The following is a 21,473-nucleotide window of genomic DNA, read 5'->3' as shown; positions in this document are numbered from 1 at the left end:
TCCTAATAAAAATGTACTTCAATGTTACTAATTGTGTGGCGGAGCACCATACAGAATTTATAAGCTCAGTGTTTTTGAACAGGGTTTCCTAGTAATCTATGGGCTCTGCGGGCGTCCTGAAAATTGGAGGGAGCCCTTTACGGTCATTTGGAAATGGTGTATTATAGTGGGGGAGAGGAGGGCACCCTTACTCTGCTTATATATGTACTCGCGTGTTGATTTGTGATGGATACGGTGCTAACTGGGATAAATGATCATTTATACAAAACAGAGAAAAAGATCCCAGATGAAGTGAGCACTCAGTACCCGTAAGTAGTGATTATGTAAATGGTTTACTTAAAACTCAGTCCTTTTATTGCGAAGCTATAAAATAAATGTGAGCAAAAAGACGGCGAATAGTACAAAACGAACTAATTTCGGGATTAAAATGTTGCCAGGGTCTATTGCCTACTGATATGTAGTAAATCTGTTTATCGAGTAGGGGATTAAATGCCAGCGTTTGCGTAACTATGCTGAGTATCTATTACCTTTAAGTAATGCAATCTGTTTATTATGAACTTGGTTTGTGTTTGTTTAGGCCATCAGTCTAGGTTCAAATAATCCCCACAGTAATATAAGAGCAGTGTTTATAAGACTTGCATAAGGGCTGTTCAGCATATGTACTTGGCTATAGGAAGCCCTTCGGATTCGATATAAGCAATAGCGGTGTCTGGCACCATGGATACAGTATATTCATGTTTAAATTGACTGGTGCCTGGGTGCGGCTGCGATACAGACTGTATTGTTGAGTTCGTATTCCCCTGTGGCTATATACCAGTGTGCCATCTTGTATCTACAATAATGGTTTAATGATCATATGAATCCCCCAAATGTAGCAACTTGGAGGAATTAAGACATTGATCAGTTCAGACCAGATTTTCGGAAATGTATTTGCAAAGCTATGGTGGGTTCTCTTGGAATCACAATATGAAATGTAGCTATGTAATCACTGGATAGACAATTAAATAGATTCTAGTGTATCTAGATTTATAAACCAATAGGTATGTGTGGTGACAGATATAGATACTCTTTTATTTTTGTTTTCCTCTGTACACGAGCCTATGAGTACTTAGAGGTATACTGGAACACTCAGTCAATTATAGTCACCGGCCCCATTTGGCAACAGACGTTAACAAGTTAAAAGGTTGACTGTTTTAAAAGAAGAAAGGACATGTCTACGGATGCATAGGCGCTAGTATCTATCTGTGGTGACACGGACACTTTCCTCAAAATTCGCCCACTATGATAGTTACATCCGTGCTAGTTTGAGAACTGTTAGGTAGGACCAGGGCCGGCTTGGATTATCACGGTGCTCGGTGCATGGGTTTTTGCGGGGCTTCTTACCTTGTCCAGTGCATCATCTCTTCCGACAGTGCCATGCCGTCGCCATGTCACGTGATGTCGCAGCGCCATGCGACATCACATTGTCATGGCAACATGACGTTGTGATGTCACATTGCCATGGCACATCGTGGCGCCATGTTAACGGGACCATGCAGTAGGAGATGCTACTGGACAAGGTAAGACACAGTTACAGAGGCCCCGCTCTCTCCCCCAGCAATCCGCTTTATTGCGGGGCCACTGTAACCACAGCATGTAATTAATGACTTTAATCGAAATCATTTTCTTTTAGATTACATATTGTCTGTGCTTTTTATGTAAAAATGAAATTAAAAAATAGGTGCCGGTACCCTGCCTCTTACCTGCTCTTGCTCCTCATCTCTGTTTCATCATGGCGACGCTTCTTCACAAGAAGAAGATGCCGTAGATGAGGAGGAGAAGGTTAGAGAAAAAAGGTGCCGGTACCGTCACAAAGAAATCCCTGCATATTGTATATCTCTTTAGAAGCCCATTATGTAATTTGTATATTTGCCAAGATTACAAAAAGATACACTAAAGGGACAATCGCACTACAATATTTTTCTTTACAGAATCGGATATGGGGGGTTCCCTGGTAGCTGAACTGCCTTGTATTTAGTTACGGTTCCCGAGATATTTAACTTATGTGCTGGCGTTTCTGGTTCCTTTTGGGAAATCAATATGGCCACCATCTAAACCTTACTTCCATGGACCAATAGGAAGCTATAATGATGGCACATGACATTGTGGCTGTCTTTTTGAAGACTGCCTTTTGCCATCTTCTATTTTACTCATTTTAACAGTACAGGTAAATATTTTGTGTCCCCTGAGCTAGGAATAGCATAATTGAACCAAGAGGGGTCCCCTGATCCAATTACAGAAAAGTAATTAGGGTATTTCTGCTTTAACCCTTGGGGTGCCTTATGACGTAGCTGCTATATCTTGAGGGCCAGCTCACCAAGAGCTCCGTGATGTAGTAATTACATCAGAAGAGAAGCACCCTCCTCTTTTTCGCAACACAGCTGTGACATCACAATCATCTGCCCACTGAGAACTTAATGATCATATTATCAAGACTTGCAGGAGCAGCCGTAGCATGCTGTTGCCACGTCGCCTCTGACACTCAGTGGGTTCAAATGTTGACAGCTGTCCATATATATGATTAATATGACCATAGTAATGTTGTCTTCTCTTTCTCTTTTTAGGATCGGGGTTGATGGCTTTGGTCAACCAGTTGGCATCCCTGGGCGACCTTCAACAGCCTACGGGTACCGTCCTGATGAACCATATTACTACAGTTATGGAGCACGATAGAGCAGTTCCTGACCCTTGAACTGTAATCACTTAAACTAGGATACTGTTTGTCCATAGTTCATTTCCCACTAAACAAGTGAAAAGAAGCATGATTGTAACCACTTATTGTCTGGGAGCTTTAAGAAAACATAACCTAGAGGTGCAGTCCCACTGTGCATCACATACAGTTGCAAGACAGTGGAAGTAGTCTGCCATGTAATACCTTCTCAGCTATTTATCGCAGCGCTGATAAATTAACAATCTACATCAATTGCAGGTCAAGGCTATGTAGGCTTCTCTGCTGGAAAAGCATTAAGATATTTTAATAGTACAGTGCAATGTTTGGGTCTGTACCTAGCAGAGGAAATAAGGCTGTAACAATTCCAAAACTGCTATGAAGCCATTTTTGAAGAATTCACAAAGGCGGACATTTTTTTTTAAGGATCACTGGAAATGTTACTCTTCCATCAATATTTGTCCGATATTGAAAACTTGAGATTTTCACAATGAAGTGTGGGATCATGATTTGTAAATATACTTTGGACCAAGCCAATGGGACTGCACCTTTACCATATCTGCCACAACTTTACAAACTGGTAGCAAACCACACAGAATATAGTGTTTTGTATGCAGTAACTGTTGTGTGCTTTGGAGCAATATACAGTATACACAGTTGTTTAATTTTGCAGCTAATTGCATAACCACCACAGCAAGAATACGAACCGGGGAAGGAAACCATGTGCTAAAAAGTCAGTTGTACTGTATTTTACTTTGACCCTTATTCAATATATTGTACTGGAGAAAAATGTATTCCTATTTATTTCAATATTGCTAAACTATTCTTTAGTACGGTGAAACCCTTTTAACAGCACACTGAATACTTTGTTGGACCTGTGCATTGTCCTACCATATTTAATGTGTATAATGAAATGGCGTTGTTTGATGTTTGTGCTGAATAAATGTTAACAAACTGAACATTAAGGTCTGGAAATATACACTAATATGCAATACACTTTTACACAGCCTGGCTCGGCCATGAAGGTCCTGTCTGTTACGCTTAACTCCATGGAAACGCCTACCAAGTGAGCAAAAGATCCTCGGGCCCTTGGCATAATAGCAGCATACACACCCAAATCAATTCTAGCCCCAAAAAGAGAAACTATTTACCTTAAACACAGGTTGGGCTATTTTTTAAAATAAACAATGTATGTGGTGTACACATTTAAATATAAAAAAACTGTGATTATTATTGATAATCGGGAGATAGCCTTTTAGAGATGGGCGAGGCTGTAATATATCGGGATTCTAGACCAACTCCTCTGGTCTCTTGATTTTTTGGGGATAGCAAATGATGTCCTACTTCCGCCTGAGCAAATAGGCAGGATTGTGATGTGGACGATACAAAACCTAGAAGAGGAACTATTGGTTACTGTGTGCAAAGTGACATCAAATATCCTAGATTGATGCTTCCTGGGGAGAAAGAGAAGCTATTTGTTTCAATTTTTTTTTGTTATTTGTTTTTATAGTCTTGTGCGTTTTTATGTTTACACTCAAGGTTGAATTTTAAAAAGGGCAAAGGCTGATATGGACCACTTGTATCATGTTTATGGACCATATTGTAATGTTTAGATCACATCATCAAAACAGTGACTGGTAAGTGTCACTGAACTGCAAGTGCTTTGATGGCTCTCTGCTGCATCCTCTCCCGATTGGTCTCCTATTTGGTCTTCTGGTCACCCAGCCTGAGAAGATGTTACAGTGAGAGGGAAGCTTATCCCCTGCTCGAGAGAAACCAAAACATCACAAGCAGCCAAAGGTACAATTCCGCAAGTCCAAATAGCCCAAGCTGCATCATAGTGCATTGTGAGTGTGTATTTCCAAGAACACAGTGTGTTATATATACTATCTAGTAGCACTACTTGTTATAAAGGAGATAAGGTATGATACAAATCAATACACTAAGGGTCTTCTATCATTGTGATAATCTAATCATTTATGGTGTCCCTCACCTTGGAACATTTTTTTTGTACTGTGGTCATTGGAGTGATTCCGGTATTCAACACTGTTCATAATTATAATTATTATCACAATCGGCACTGTGCAAGGACCTGTGAAGAGGGAAACATGTTATTACATTGTTTTGGTCTTGACACTGTTTTTTCTTCTCAATTTCTATATTACACTGCACACCAAATAGTGGAGACCAGCGCCAAAGGAGGACATTTTTCTACTATGGTTTTGATTTAAGAATGTTATGGAAAAACTATGGAATATTTGTTATGATAATTGGGGTTACATAGTAGATGAGGTTGAAAAAAGACAGACGTCCATCCAAGTTCAACCTATGTGAAATTTAGACGACAGATACTTTATCCTATATTTGTACTTACAGTGTATTGATTCAGAGGAAGGCAAACAAAATCTGTAGTGAACTATCATCTAATGATATCTCATATGGGGGGGGAAATAAATTTTGTCCTGACTCCAAATATTGGATCACCATCCTTCCCTTGTTTACTTATTTGGTGTATCCCTGTATACCTTTCCTTTCTAAAAAGATGTCCAACCTTTTTTAACATATCTATTGTATCTGCCATCACAGTCTCCATAAGGTAATACATTCCACATTTTAACTGCCCTTACTGTAAAGAACCCTTTCCTAAAGCCTAAGTAAAAAGGCGTACTTCAGGAGGTGTCTCAATTCTTCAGGATGCAGACTTCCTAAGCAGCAGACCATGGCGGCCTTGAATCATACATGGAGCTGGATGGAGAAAGATGCTTTGGGGCCTTGCTCCAGGCAAGATATGTCAACACGACCTGTTTTTACCATGAAGAATAGTCGGGTTCTTTACTCACAAACATAACTCAACTTCGGTCCACAATAGAAAAAAAAAATAAGAACAAGCATATATAATGGTGTTTGCTCATCTGTCAGACTGGCTCCATTTTTCACTGAATAGATAAGAGTAGGTTGGGATGAGTTGCCACTTTCACACGCATATAAAATGCTTTAATAAAGGCTTATGAGATTACTTTATGGTCCAGATATCACATATTTATTCTGAAATGTATCAGGACATGAAACGTTTCGGGCTACACCAAGCCCTTTGTCAAGCAAAGTGATGCAAACAATGGCGGGAATAAATACATAGCGTCCAAGAGGGTGTCACCACCTAGTGATGTTCTGACGCACGTGCATTGCTAGTTAAATTTCCCAATGTGAAGACAAATATCTGGGAGTTCTCAAATGTGCCACCTAGAGGAAATTATTAAAACATAACAGGCAATAAAACAAAGACAATGGCAAAAAGAACTCGCCTGCAGTTCACTCCTACTCAACGCACATTTTAATTGTATCACACCAAAATAGCTGATTTTGCCCTGGTGTAGACCCTAATAAATGTCAGCCTGTTAAATGCTGTAAAGGATGATCTATCAACATACAGAAATCCCAAATAAAAGTTTGTTTTGACACATTGCTCCATGTACTGCTTGTGTCTGTGTCAAAGTTATAGTAGCCATATTGGTCCTGACGAAATGAAGATGTTATAAATTCAGATACCTTTTAGGGGACCAAACATTAAGGTTCTTCACGGATGAAATTATAGTGTACAGATCTTTTGAAATCTCATAGGCTTGAAAGACTTTTATTAATGTTCAAGGGCCTGTATTCAAAAGTTATACTCAATGCATCAGAAAAACAAAAATTTGGTAGCGCTAAATATCAAGGAAATGTGTGACCAATGTATAACTAATCTACAATGCGATGTGTAAATGGCCTATAATCTACAATAAAAAAAGAAATATAGGCGGCTGCCTGTGATATAACTCTGACCCCCAGGTCAGAGAAACAACATGTGAAAAAGGTGTTATATCTCTGGCGCCCTGCACATATAAATGATGCGACAAAAAGGATATATACAACCGGGACTGGTAATTGTGTCAGATCCAGGGATGTACTCCAATCGATGAGTGGGTCATACATGAAATGAAACCAGATAAAAGCACATAGCGTAATACTGTATGATAAATTCAAGACATAAAACAATACAACTAATAAAAATAAATATGAATATATAAAATTAATAATGACAAAAACTAAAAACAAAATGCTGAGATGTACAACAGGTGACTGATACAAAAATGTCACATTTAATGAACAATACAGAGTATGGACATAAACATATATTAAAATAAGTGATAATATGGAACGGGTCCGCTGGTAGATCTGCTGCTGTAGCTGAAATAACCATTTACCGGACGTATAGTGGTAACGAGCAGTGGATATTCAGAGAGTATCCCCTCTCATCTCTGGCTTGTCAGCTCCTGGCGTCTCTCCTTTGCATCAACGGCGTGCTGCTTTTCAGCTGCTGCTTTCAGATGGAACTCCCCCTTGATCTCGCAGGGTCAGACCTCTAGTGTGTGATCAGCTCGGGAATGTTGAACTGCAATCGCAGATTTGCCTTGTACCTGCCTGGCGAGGCGTGCAGATGGTGGTAGCAGATTCGCTATGCTCCGATCAACAGGAGGATTAGACAGTGCAGTCGTCAGCAGTAGAGCCAGCAGGACCCACCCTACGTGTTTCGGAAGACACAGGAGGTAGAAAGGCTAGGCAAAATACACAAACATTAAAATCCACCTATCAGAATATCTTTAACATTAGTCAACATCCTATTACAGCTAAAGAAAGGGAGATACTCTCTACAGGTCTTTCCTTTGCCCCAGTCACAGGCCCTGACAGCTTCAAATTATATGTCGATGTACAACGGTATATAAGAAAACTATGTCTCAAAAAATATTTTAAAAGAGATGCCATCTTTAGACAAGATACAAATGTAAATTTGCCCATTGTAACTGTGCCTAATTCTATCTCCAAATTCAAAAATCCTTCTACATTCTTCCCCAAGTTTGTAAGTGGCCCTTTTATCAATACCTTTGCAAAAATGGTCACAGATGACCTAGAAACCCAAAGCCGCAAATATAAAATCAAAAGAGATAATCTCAGTATTGATGACAAATGTGTGCTGCATGCACTTGAAGAGAATGACTCCATTGTCATTAAACCTGCTGACAAAGGGGGGGGGGCTGGTGATCATGGACAAAACCTACTATGTTCAAGAATCATTACGTATCCTTGGAGATAGGTCCACCTACCAACCCCTCCCCTCCAATCCCACTGCCAATTATCAACAACAATTGTTTAATTTTCTAAACATAGGTCTAGACCAACAAATTCTTACCAAACAAGAATTCGAATTTTTTTATAATCAATATCCCATAATTCAAATTTTTTATATAATACCTAAAATCCATAAAAATTTACACCAACCACCTGGTCGTCCGATTATATCGGGTATCCAGTCACTCACCTCACACCTGTCTCAATTCATAGATCACAATCTACAACCATATGTCATTAAGCTCCCATCATATCTCAGGGATACTACCCACATACTGCAGACCCTCAATGACATTCAATGGCTACCACATTATTATTTAGTTACAGCTGATGTTACTTCATTATATACGGTCATCGACCATGCACAAGGTTGTGATGCCATACATCAGATATTAGACAATGACCCTTCAGTTTCCACCACATTTAAATCATTTTTAATTTCAGGTATTCAATTCATTCTTTCACACAATTTTTTTAATTTTAACAATTCATATTATTTACAGGTATGTGGCACCGCCATGGGCACCAGGTTTGCACCACGTTACGCCAACTTATTTATGGGCAGCTGGGAAAATAAATTAATCTGTTCAAGCGTCCCCTTTGGTGCAGACCTGGTGCTCTGGCGGCGCTACATTGATGACATTTTCTTTATTTGGTCTGGTTCTTTACAACAGCTAGAATTATTCCAACAATATATGAATGACAAAACTTATAATTTAACATTTACTTTTACTTCAAGCAACACCTCCTATAGAATTTTTGGATTTAGTTATTTTCCTCAAAGACAATTTTATACATACTAAAACGTTTTTTAAAGCAGTACAAGCAAACAATTATTTACATGCCAATAGTCATCACAACCCATCCTGGATCAATAACATACCAAAAGGGTAGTTTATCAGACTAAAACGGAACAGCTCCACTCCTGAAATATTTAACACACAAGCACAAGATCTAAAACATAAATTTACAAATAGAAAATATCCGCCTGACAAATTAGATCAGATCATATCTGAGGTGGAATTAATGGATAGAACCAGCCTTCTAAAATATAAACAGAAAAAATCAGAAATATCCTCAGAAGTACTGTTCATTACTCAATATAACCAAATGGCTCCGGCTGTAAGGAAGACTTTTCGCAAATATTGGCCCATTTTAAGAAAGGACAAAGAACTGGTTGACATGTTACCCATTAATCCAAAAATCATATTCACCAAAGCACCAAACATAGGACAAAAATTGGCTCCAAGTTGCCCCTTGACGCGATCTTTGCGTCGTACTAACACTACCTGTAAGGGATATCACATTTGCAACACCTGCACAGCCTGTTGATAGATAAGTACTTATTTTTCTTCTATAATTACATCCAGAACTTACTGCATTAAACAACACATTACTTGCAATAGCACCAACGTTATATATCTCCTTGAATGTCCTTGTGGTCTGCAGTATGTGGGTATGACCACGAGGTCTATCAAACGTCGATTATATGAACACATCTATAATATCAAAAAAGGTTTGATTACACACAGCGTATCTAGTCATTTTCTTCAAGTGCACGGATAAGATCCTACAGGTCTTAAATGTATCGCCATAGAAGCCCTCACGCCTCATTGGCGTGGAGGAAATATAGGCCTTCTGGGGAGGCGAGAATCCTTGTGGATTTACGAGCTTCATACATTAGCGCCTTTAGGTCTCAATATTGAGTTTGATCTCAAATCCTTCTTGGTGGGCAAGTAGAGGCACCTCTACTTTGGTTTTCCACATCCATCCACACTATTGCTGATTGCACATTGCACTATACTAAATACAACACAAATAAAAAAAATTAACACGCTGTTATTTATTATTTATTAGTTACATCATTATATTCATCACTATTTACATCCACACTTATTAGTTTTATTTTTCACTATTCACATCACTAGTCACAGCATATATTTAGTCAATATCAATTGATTTTATATTTGCACACTATAGAATCATTCACATTTTAGTCCTATATACATCATACACACACTCGCCCACCTGTTCCCTATAGGACAGGAGAAAACCCCATTGATTATTAAGTCACAGCCTATTCCATTATTTACTGTATTACTATCACACCTGAGGAACACACATGTGTAATCTAATTACTTGTGGTTTAGTTGTGTATCAATCATACATCTTGCATGTTGTACATTTTGGACTGTATTTTGGCTATTACAATCTCAGATCCTATTAGATCATCTTCTATTGCTTCTCTGTAGTCTCAATTCCACTATACACATTATTAATGAATTTTCAATGAATATAATCACAATCTATATTTATTCACTAGCACTTTACACATTTTATAATTATAGTTATATCATGTCTATAATTATATTTATGCTCATATATATATATATTTCACAAATTAGTTTAAGTTACATATATATATATATATATACACATATACAGTTAGGTCTGGAAATAATTGGACACTGATACAAGTTTTGGTATTTCGGCCGTGTACCAAAATAAATCCAAGTTACAGTTAAATAATGAATATGAGCTTAAAGTGCAGTCTATCAGCTTTAATTTGAGGGTATTCACATCCAAATTGGAGGAAGAGTTTAGGAATTACATCTCTTTAATATGTAACCCCCTCTTTTTCAAGAGACCAAAAGTAATTGGACAATTGACTCAAAGGCTGTTTCATGGACAGGTGTGGGCTATTCCTTCGTTATTTCATCATCAATTAAGCAGGTAAAAGGTCTGGAGTTCATTCCAGGTGGGGCATTCGCATTTGGAAGCTGTTGTGAACCCACAACATGCGGTCAAAGGAGCTCTCAATGCAAGTGAAACAGGGCATCCTTAGGCGACAAAAAAAAGAAAATCCATCAGAGAGATAGCAGGAACATTAGGAGTGGCCAAATCAACAGTTTGGTACATTCTGAGAAAAAAAGAACGCACTGGTGAGCTCTGCAACACAAAAAGGCCTGGACGTCCACGGAAGACAACAGTGGTGGATGATCATAGGATCCTTTCCTTGGTAAAGAAAAACCCCTTCACAACATCCAGCCAAGTGAAGAACATTCTCCAGGAGGTAGGCATATCATTATCCAAGTCTACCATAAAGAGAAGACTTCACGAGAGCAAATACAGAGGGTTCTCAACAAGGTGCAAACTATTCATAAGTCTCAAGAATAGAAAGGCCAGATTAGACTTTGCCAAGCAATATCTAAAAAAAAGCCAGCTCAGTTCTGGAACAGCATTCTTTGGACAGATGAAACTAAGATCAACCTGTAACAGAATGATGGGAAGAAAAAAGTATGGAGAAGGCTTGGAACGGCTCATGATCCGAAGCATACCACATCATCTGTAAAACTCAGTGGAGGCAGTGTGATGGCATGGGCATGCATGGCTTACAAAGGCACTGGGTCACTAGTGTTTATTGATGATGTGACAGAAGACAGAAGCAGCCGGATGAATTCTGAAGTGTATAGGGATATATTGTCTGCTCAGATTCAGCCAAATTCAGCTAAATTGATTGGACGGCGCTTCACTTTAAAGATGGACAATGACCCAAAACATACTACGAAAGCAACCCAGGAGTTTTTTAAGGCAAAGAAGTGGAATATTCTGCAATGGCCGAGTCAATCACCTGATCTCAACCCGATCAAGCATGCATTTCACTTGCTGAAGACAAAACTTAAGGTAGAAAGACCCACGAACAAACAACAACTGAAGACAGCGCAGTAAAGGCCTGGCAAAGCATCACAAAGGAGAAAACCCAGTGTTTGGTGATGTCCATGTGTTCCAGACTTCAAGCAGTCATTGCCTGCAAAGGATTCTCGACAAAGTATTAAAAATGAACATTTTATTTATGATTGTGTTAATTTGTCCAATTACTTTTGAGCCCCTGAAATAAGGGGACTGTGTATGAAAATGGTTGCAATTCCTATACGTTTCATACCATATTTTTGTTCAACCCCTTGAAGTAAAGCTGAAAGTCTGCACTTCCATTGCATCTTGGCTGTTTCATTTCAAATCCATTGTGGTGGCGTACAGAGCCAAAATTATGAAAATGATGTCAGTGTCCAATTATTTCCGGACCTATCTGTATATACACATTCATGCGATAGCATTCAGTTTATTGTCGCTGGCGCTCTGCACATGTAATATTGTTGTTAGATATGATATCTTTGACACATAATTAGTTAGTGTCTATATACAGTTCATCCTTTGATGCTGATTTTACTGTGTGTCTAATTGTATGTTATTTGTCATTTGTTCATTTGTTTTTGCTGAGATACCAAGCAGCTTTGAATACCACCACTGTGCATGTCTGAGAGTACCAACAGGTGTACTGTACCTTTTAATTTGAACTATAAATATGTGGACTCACAGGGACCTGATCATTATCGTTTTACCCCTGAGGAAGGAAGCTGTGTCTTCGGAAACGCGTAGGGTGGGTCCTGCTGGCTCTACTGCTGACTACTGCCGATGACTGCACTACACTGTCTAATCCTCCTGCTGATCGGAGCATAGCGAATCTGCTACCACCGTCTGCACACCTCGCCGGGCAGGTACAAGGCGAATCTGCGATTGCAGTTCAACATTCCCGAGCTGATCACACACTAGAGGTCTGACCCTGCGAGATCAAGGGGGAGTTCCATCTGAAAGCAGCAGCCGAAAAGCAGCACGCCGTTGATGCAAAGGAGAGACGCCAGGAGCTGACAAGCCAGAGATGAGAGGGGATACTCTCTGAATATCCACTGCTCGTTACCACTATACGTCCGGTAAATGGTTATTTCAGCTACAGCAGCAGATCTACCAGCGGACCCGTTCCATATTATCACTTATTTTAATATATGTTTATGTCCATACTCTGTATTGTTCATTAAATGTGACATTTTTGTATCAGTCACCTGTTGTACATCTCAGCATTTTGTTTTTAGTTTTTAATTTTTGTCCTTATTATTAATTTTATATATTCATATTTATTATTATTTTATTTTTTTATTAGTTGTATTGTTTTATGTCTTGAATTTATCATACAGTATTACGCTATGTGCTTTTATCTGTTTTCATTTCATGTATGACCCACTCATCGATTGGAGTACATCCCTGGATCTGACACAGTTACCAGTCCCGGTTGTATATATCCCGGTTGTATATATCCTTTTTGTCGCATCATTTATATGTGCAGGGCGCCAGAGATATAACACCTTTTTTCATATACTCAATGCATGTTATATGTTCCCAGTTTTGTGCATGACGTACTTGGGAATCACTTTCAGAATAGTCATCTGTGCAATCTACAGAATGTGGAGTCTGCTTTGTTCTTAAATATTACAGCTGATTCTGCTCCACACCTAGGATACTTGTAAGTAATTGACGACTATTACCTCAACTTGTTATACATTTATGCTTTACCACAAAAAAGTATATTAATCTGGGAAACACATTCCTCCACAAAATGCCACTCACCTTCCTTTAGCCAAAAAAAGTCCTAGTAGGGAGGACGTGATCTGCCTTCTTTACTAAATAAATAATAGACTGAGATTTCCATGCATTGTCTCCCAGGAGAGAAATGCTACTACCGCCTCACAACAATACTACTTGTCACCCCACGTTCTCAACTATCCTGAACATTCTGTGATCTGTTTCACAGGTCGGTGAGGGGACAGATTCAATGTATCTATAACAACCACCACAGTGCTCTCTTAGTATAAAATAATAGGGTATGTGAGCTTTGCTGAATATAGCATTCTGATTGGTCCATGGCACAGTCCTGATTTATAATCAAGGTAGGACTATGACACATTAAAGAATACAGTTTGATACACAGATGTAAGAAGAGAGTCCACGAAGGAGCAGACTGCGAGAGAGGTTTCTCGGCGGTGAGGTACACAATGAGGCAGCCAGGAATGGAAAGGAAGCAGTCGGTAACTCTTAACCATTTCATTTTTGGGGAGCAAATTCCTCTGGTATAATAATAATAACTTTATTTCATATAGCACTTTTCTCCCAATGGGACTCAAAGTGCTTCACAATTACAGTACAGCGTGTGGTATGTAGCCCATAGGATTGTTACAGACACAGTCCCTGCCCAGATGATCTAACAATACGATTTTCGTGCCTAGGGCACAGGGAGATAAAGTGACTTTAGAACAAGGGGATATAAGAGCACACACAAGCCCCTAATAGTGTAAAACCTTATTTCATTGGATACAAATATAAAGGCAACAAACAAATTTCCAAAATAAAGTTTTAAAACCGCATGTAAAGGGTTACCCCAGCAGGAGGGACCCGCAGCGCCTTTCCGGTCTCCTCAGATCAACGTCCCACTACAGTAGGTGGCCTGGAAGGTATCGGCTGCACCGGCGTCCTCATCCCCTCGTGACGTCGGAATGATGTCACTTCCGGGTTTCCCTGCCTGCAAACAGCTGACAGCCTGAATGGATGCCTCTGCCTCCAAAGTCACTGCTCTCTGTTCTACCCATTTCACAAGACTATTCTTGCTTCTTCAGGAGTAGTTTTGATATTGCATTTAAGCTAGAAGGTTTGAGCGCTGTTTTAGGATGCTGCCTAGATAAAGTGACTTGCCCAAGGTCACAAGGAGCTGACACCAGGAATTGAACCTGTTCCCTCTAATTTAAACTCAGTGTCCAGAGCCAATCCTCCCTTGTTTATCTATTCACTGTTTTACAATACACTGCAGGCCAATTCTCCTTCTAGATATTAACCCTTGTTTATCTATTCCGTTTTACAATACATTGCAGGCTCCATCCTAATCAGACAGGGGTGTAAAAACTAAATTAAAAGAACAGTCCAATATTGGGACTGGGCAAAAAAATAATAAATAAAAAAAACTATGAATGTAATTGGCTTCCTACGAGAGATTCAATTACCCTAAAGTAAGATTTATTTTCTTCTTGTGTAAAAATGTATTGGTTTTCTCTAGGTCCTTTACTTTGAATGTTATATGGTAATTATTGTTCTTTCGCCTTATCTCTTTAAGCTAATTATGCCATAATAGGACAAACAAAACATGAAAGACTGGATAAACAATCTCTACAGCAGGGGTGCGCAAACTTTTCCCCCTGCGCACCCCTGCCTGCTCTCCTGCTCACGCCCCCCTCCTTGTCCTCTGCGGCAAATGATGCCGCGGTGTCACGTGACCCCGTTGCATCATTTGACGCAGTTGCGACGTGTCGCCGAAGACAAGGTAGGAGACATTTAATTTAAATGCCATGGGGAAGAGCGCGGGGCCTCTGCAACTGCCGTGCCCCCCCTGAAAAATCTTGCGCCCCCTGCTCAGTTTATAACAGTGTTATCATAAAAGAGATTTGTTTTTAAAGATTGTACTAAAAACACTCCAAAGCATTTTGTTAAATAGAGATGTAAAAAAAAACATACAGTTTACTGGTTGATCGCCTACATTGGACCTAATGAACATGCTACTGCCATTAGTTCACTTTGGTTTTAAGGGGGCCAGTCTTGTGTGGCCCAGATACACAGTTGTCCGTTAACTCGGTGCTTATAACATGACATTATCCAAGTCATTAACTTCTGTCCCAGGCTTACTGTGGCTTAATAAATTGAGACAGGCCGTTAACTCAAATTTTTTTTTCTATACAAAATGGAGCCTTCTGGAGTTTCTGGTGTTTTATTGTGGGAACATGAACAGAAATGAGGGGAAAACCTATAGGGATGTGTAAAAATAAGAAACAGGTAACAAACCAGCAGGGAGACCAGTGGGGAGAAGCAATACAGAGGGCAGCAAGCTTTGAAAGGCATGAACACTGTCCCAGAAGGAAACAGCTTGGACTGCACCAAGTGACAGGGAAAAAGGAAAGTGCCAAAGCCCCAAGGGGGTGGAGAAGGTGAGGTTGCTAAGGCAGAAGCAGGAAATAGGAAGAATACTGAACTAGAGACAGAACATTAACGTCCATTTATTTTACTAGTGTCCCAAGTGACATAGACCTACCCAAAGACACCTTTATCCCACTGTGTTCCTTTTTGTGCACATGTATCTATCTCTACACATGTTGTATAGAGGAGTGTTTGGGGAGTATAGAAGTCACTTGGTACTCTAGTAAAATAGTCCCTCTCTCCCAATCTCCTATTGGGGGAGATTTACTAAGGTTCATTACCAGGGTAACTCCCAATCTGGTGTTAACTGACATTGACTTAAATGGCAGTAAGCATTGGGTCAGCTAGAGTTAACCCACAACGGACCTTTGGGAATCGCCTCAAAGCAATTACAGTCATTTCAGTTTGACTCTGGGTGCTTACTGAGGCCAGAATTGCAGGTGCCACATCATCCGTGACACAGTTTGATTACAAATAGAAAGCTGACAGCTGCCATTCCTTAAAAAGGAGGAAATACACAGATTTGTCATAAGGATCAACACTTTTGAATGGGCTAATAAGAGAGTACACCATAGTTGAAATTACAGTGTACAGATCTTTCTCAAACACACAGAGTACTGTGAAAAGGACATAGAAAAATAAGGCAAATAGGAACCAAATGACCTACAGTACCTACTCTGCCAATTTGTCCAGTTATTATAAAACCTTAGGCCCTTCTTGTCCATTACCAAGAGGAACCGTCTGATGACTCCAGGATAACACCCCGTGGCTGTGTAGCCTAAATGATAAGGTAAGTGGAGCAGGAAAAAAGCCTTGTGGAGGTATGGGTTAAGAGCTGCGTACAGACCTGTTCCCAGTGTACGGCGAGCGGCTGCAGATGCGATAGCCCAAGGATGGAGTAGCTACTCCGGTGATCCGCCCCCTCTGCTCTTGTCCATTGTCTTATTTTTAAAGACCATTTTCTACCACCTCACCTCGGAGGTTATAATGTATCTTCTATATTTTCCAATTAAGCATTTTCTCAGATTCTCAGATCGAAACAAAGAACCTGATAAGCTCCAAAAATGGCTGATCACATCAGAACTCTTGAATACGGGACAAAGAGATATGACTGCAACTTTGAGCATGGATGCCATGAACCCTGTGCTGAATAGGTTGGGGCAAAAAAAGTAAATAGAGTGTTTGACTCACTTCATTTCCAAAGGGCATTAAAATATTACCGCAGCAATTCCCCCAATTTTTTCCCGCAATTAATTTTTTAAGATTGGAACCAGAAAGTTCTCTGGTGCACTATATATTTTTTTAAGCTGTGAGGTGCCCGAATCCCAAAATATTTACCTTTTCATTTTCTGCTGACCTCTGGTCACCAAGCTAGGCTCGCTCCTGTGGACCAGTTTCTTATTAGATGACCCCATTGGCCATTATTTTATTTTTTTGTCAATTTCAAAACTGTACATTTCTCAGGAGCCAGGACATCACCAAACCTTAAAATAGCACTGTTTAGCTCCGTAGCTTATTCCGGGCCATCAAGATTGAAAGCGTGGGAGGATTATTGCTTTAAACCATGCATTTAGAGAAGGGAGATGTTTAAACTCAAAGACATTTGCCTTTTAAGCCAGGAGAATACCGTTAAATTCCCAGTGCCAACTCATTGAAAGCTCGGGCAATTCGTTAGGGGAATTCATTGTACGTGCACTGTACTGTTAACAACCCTATGTACAGTACCATGCTAAATACACAAAACTAAATTATACCTGTATCCCCCCTTTAAGACTACTATTTCAGTTAAACGGTTCACATAGGACACGTGCTCAACTACAAAGCTATACATACAGTAGGGTGACCAGATTTTCATAAGTGGAAACCTGGACACATTAAACAATTATTTATAAAACAAATGACATCTGAAGGAGTGGGTCGGTGAGTAAAGACACTGACTGTTAACAATGACACAAAGTTTGAATCTGGAACCTGGTTCAAATCCTGGTGTCTTGGGCAAGTCACTTTATCTCCCTCTGCCTCAGGCACCAGAAACATAGATTGTAAACTCATCTAGGAAGGGATTGTGCAAAATAAAGGCCCCCCTGTGAGGGTCACAACAATATGTACAAATAAGTGCAATAAAGTGAATATATTGTGATACATAATAAATGTAAAAAATGCAAGAAATATACAATCTGTGAATAAAATGACACTTATTGTGCATATAATGTGACAAGAAAAGTGTATGAAGATGCTGCTCAAAAAACTTTTAATGAACGGTCCGTGGAGTTCACTTTGTAGAAGGATATTCTCAAAAGTACAGTAGGTGTAAGCAGGGGTCAATGTAGTACATATATATAAAAAAATAGAAACACATCCTAGTGCAAATATGTTTAAATATTATATGTGGAGAAATGGAAGACCTTTGAAGTGGGAACTCACATTTTCCCAATATCAAATGGGCATATCCAAGACTGTGGCAAGTGGTGGTGAGGATCCTATCCAAGTTCATGTGAGGGATGCTCCCCAATATAATGTGGTGTTCAGGCTCAGATAGGTGATGGTCCCCAATTTCATGTGATGTGGATGTGGCGATGTCAATGGCAATAAAGGAGTTAGAACGCGAAAGCCAACATAGTGCAATCCAGATAGGATAAAAAATACTTCATATAGGTAAAATATAAATGGAACATTATAAATTATAATGGTATTTGTCTAATAGTGTTTCCATTTGTGCTGTATTATTGATTTACTTCAATTTCCTACCAGAACACAAACTCTCGAGTGTATCAAAATTACGGTTTGGTTTATATTAATAAATCATTTAATTAAATGAATTAACCATCTCTATTGTTGATTCTTTACACAACACTAAAACGGCGTGAATATCAGAGTTCTGTATCAAACTCGATGTTATCTCATGTTCTTCTCTTTATTCGTACCAACATCTTCAACACACCCTCCTTCACCCACCTACCCTCCTAACAAAACAGGGTTCTCACAATCTCACCAGCACATTACAGGCATACCCCGGTTTAAGGACACTCACTTTAAGTACACTCGCGGGTAAGTACATATCGCCCAAAAGGCAAACGGCAGCTCACGCATGCGCCTGTCAGCACGTCCTGAACAGCAATACCGGCTGCCAACCTGTACCAAAGCTGTGCGCAAGCGGGGAGACTATAGAGCCTGTTACAAATGCGTTATTTACATCAGTTATGCACGTATATGACGATTGCAGTACAGTACATGCATCGATAAGTGGAAAAAGGTAGTGCTTCACTTTAAGTACATTTTCGCTTTACATACATGCTCCGGTCTCATTGTGTACGTTAATGCGGGGTATGCCTGTACTGTATTACAAATACAGTATCTACTGGTAATTAGAGTTTACCACTATATTACAAATGGTTACTCTTTGAAATAACCGATTACTTAAAAGCATGCGGCATCTACAGCGGCGGATTTGAAGATCCTAGGCACTTACCTGTGGCGGCTGCCTCCTTGCTGCTGCCGTCCTTATTCTCCTTCCAAATCACAGCATCAAATGCCTGGGCCTATCGGGCCTGATGGGAAATCCGCCTCTGGGAATCTATTTTGGTGAACAAATTCACCAGGTGGCTTTAAACTCCATGAAAACAATCTACAGCAGATATAGGTTGAACTTGATGGACGCATTTCTTTTTTCAACCTCATCGTCTACTATGTAACTATGTAAGAGACATTGTTAAAAAGCTTCTTACATACAGTATGGAAGAAAAGAAGAAGAAACACCCAAGAGTCTGCTAAGAGTTCTAGTAAACCAGCTGATCAGAGTCTATAGGGAGAAGTCATGCACTTAACCCAGTGTTTTTTAATTAGGGTTCCTGGGTACCTTTCGGATCTCCGGGTTTCCTGCAATTTTCCGGTCATTTGAAAACTGTACCAAATACAGAACAATTTGCAATGCATCTAGTCTCAGACGCGCTATTAGAGAGGGTTGGGGTTCCTTATAATGCATCTGATCTCAGACGCGCTATTAGAGAGAATTTGACAACATAATTATAGGGTTCCTTAACACAAAAAAGTTGAAACATGGAAATTCCAACAAAAGCTACATCATATCAGAAATGGATGGACACAATTTTAAACGTAACTCTGGACACAGAAAATGCATCCTTTGCCTTTGTGTTATTATTATCAAGTCTCCACAGTTGCCTCTCTGGTTCCTACAGTATAACGCACTTCTGAGTGGAAAATTGGGCAGTTTTTCAAACAAACTGTTCCGCTCAATCATATATACAGTAGTGAAAAAAGGTTTGTGAACCATTTTTCCATATTTCAAACCTAAAATTTTATTAATCTTAATCTGTCCAAATAATAGATAAAGATAACCTGATCAAACCAATGACACAAAAATATGATTCTTTTTCAACATTTATTTATCCACAAATGATTCAACATTCAATGTCTATGTGTGAAAAAGTATGTGAACCTTTAGATTCAGTACCTGGCGGCACCCTCTTGAGCAGCAATAACTTCAACTAAGCGTTTCTTGTAACTGCTGGTCAGTCTCTCACATTGGTTTTGAGGAATTTTGGCCCAATCCTCCTTACGTAACCGCTTCAACTCAGTGACATTTGAGGGCTTCCTTGCATGGATACCTTGCTTCAGGTCCTGCCACAACATTTCAATAGGGTTTAGGTTTGGATTTAGACAAGGCCATTCTTTTCAGACGGACGGCCTGACATTCTTCTCTAGAATCTTCTAATACAGTGCAGAATTCATGGTTGTGTTAATTATGGCAAGCCATCCAGGTCCTGAGGCAGCAAAGCTGCCCCAAACCATCACACTCCCACCACCATGCTTGATGGTTGGGATGAGGTACTTCTGTTTGAACTCAGTTTTGGTTTTCACCAAACATAACATTGCTCATTAAGGCCAAAAAGTTCCACCTTTGACTTGTCTGTCCAGAGAACATTGTTCCAGAAGTCCTGTGAGTCGTCTATGTGCTCTTTGGCAAACTTCAGACTAGCAGCAATGTTCTTTTTAGAGAGCAGTGGTTTCCTCCTGGCTAGCCTTTCATCAACACCATTCTTGTTCAGTCTTTTTCTGATAGTTGAGTCATGAACACTCACATTAGCTAAGTTGAGAGTGGCCTGCAGATCCTTGGATGTTACTCCTGGTTTCTATGTGACTTCCACGATGATTTGCCGGTTTGTTCTTGTAGAAATTTTGGTAGGACGACCGCTCCTGGGTAGAGTGAGTGTGGTCTTGAACATTCTCCATTTGTAGACTATCTGTCTCACAGTGGATTGGTGGAGCCCCAAATGCTAAGAAATGGTTTTGTAACTCTTTCCAGACTGATGAGTATCAATAACTGCTTTTCTGAGGTCTTCAGAGATTTATTTTGATCGTGGCATGACGTGTTTCCACACACCTGTATGTTGAAGACCAAACTCACGTTTCTGATCTTTACATAGGGTGGGGCCTCCCAAACTTACACCGTGAGGATCTACCTAATTATTTAAACACATGGTTCTAATTATCCCCTTTAATTTAGCTGATAAAAACAGGGTTTCACTTAATTTTGCACATACTCGACTCTTAATTACTCATTATTTGTCTAATTCATACATCATTTTGTTTTAAAAGACATGGAATTGGTTAATATAAACCTATTGGATATTTAGGAAAATACTTGTTTTGATTCAAGAAAATTATCATGGAAAAACTATGGAGTTTTTTTAGATTATCATTGGGATTCAGAAACTTTTTCTCACCACTGTAGGCA

General features: G+C 39.6%; 1 protein-coding gene across 1 annotated transcript in view; it reads left to right on the top strand.

The window, feature by feature from the left end:
- Positions 1-3,497, top strand: part of KIFAP3 (kinesin associated protein 3) — a 133,717-nt gene extending 130,220 nt beyond the window's left edge. Inside the window, exon 20 of the mRNA XM_075616832.1 lies at positions 2,604-3,497. Coding sequence (XP_075472947.1) covers positions 2,604-2,712 — 109 coding nt within the window. The 3' untranslated portion in view covers positions 2,713-3,497. The remainder of the gene's footprint in view (positions 1-2,603) is intronic.
- The last annotated feature ends 17,976 nt before the right edge of the window (positions 3,498-21,473 follow it).

This window comes from Ascaphus truei, chromosome 10 (assembly GCF_040206685.1).
Source record: "Ascaphus truei isolate aAscTru1 chromosome 10, aAscTru1.hap1, whole genome shotgun sequence".
In the NCBI taxonomy this organism is placed as follows: Eukaryota; Metazoa; Chordata; class Amphibia; order Anura; family Ascaphidae; genus Ascaphus; species Ascaphus truei.
The sequence above is the reverse complement of the archived record's forward strand: the minus strand, read 5'-3'. Positions and strand labels throughout refer to the sequence as shown.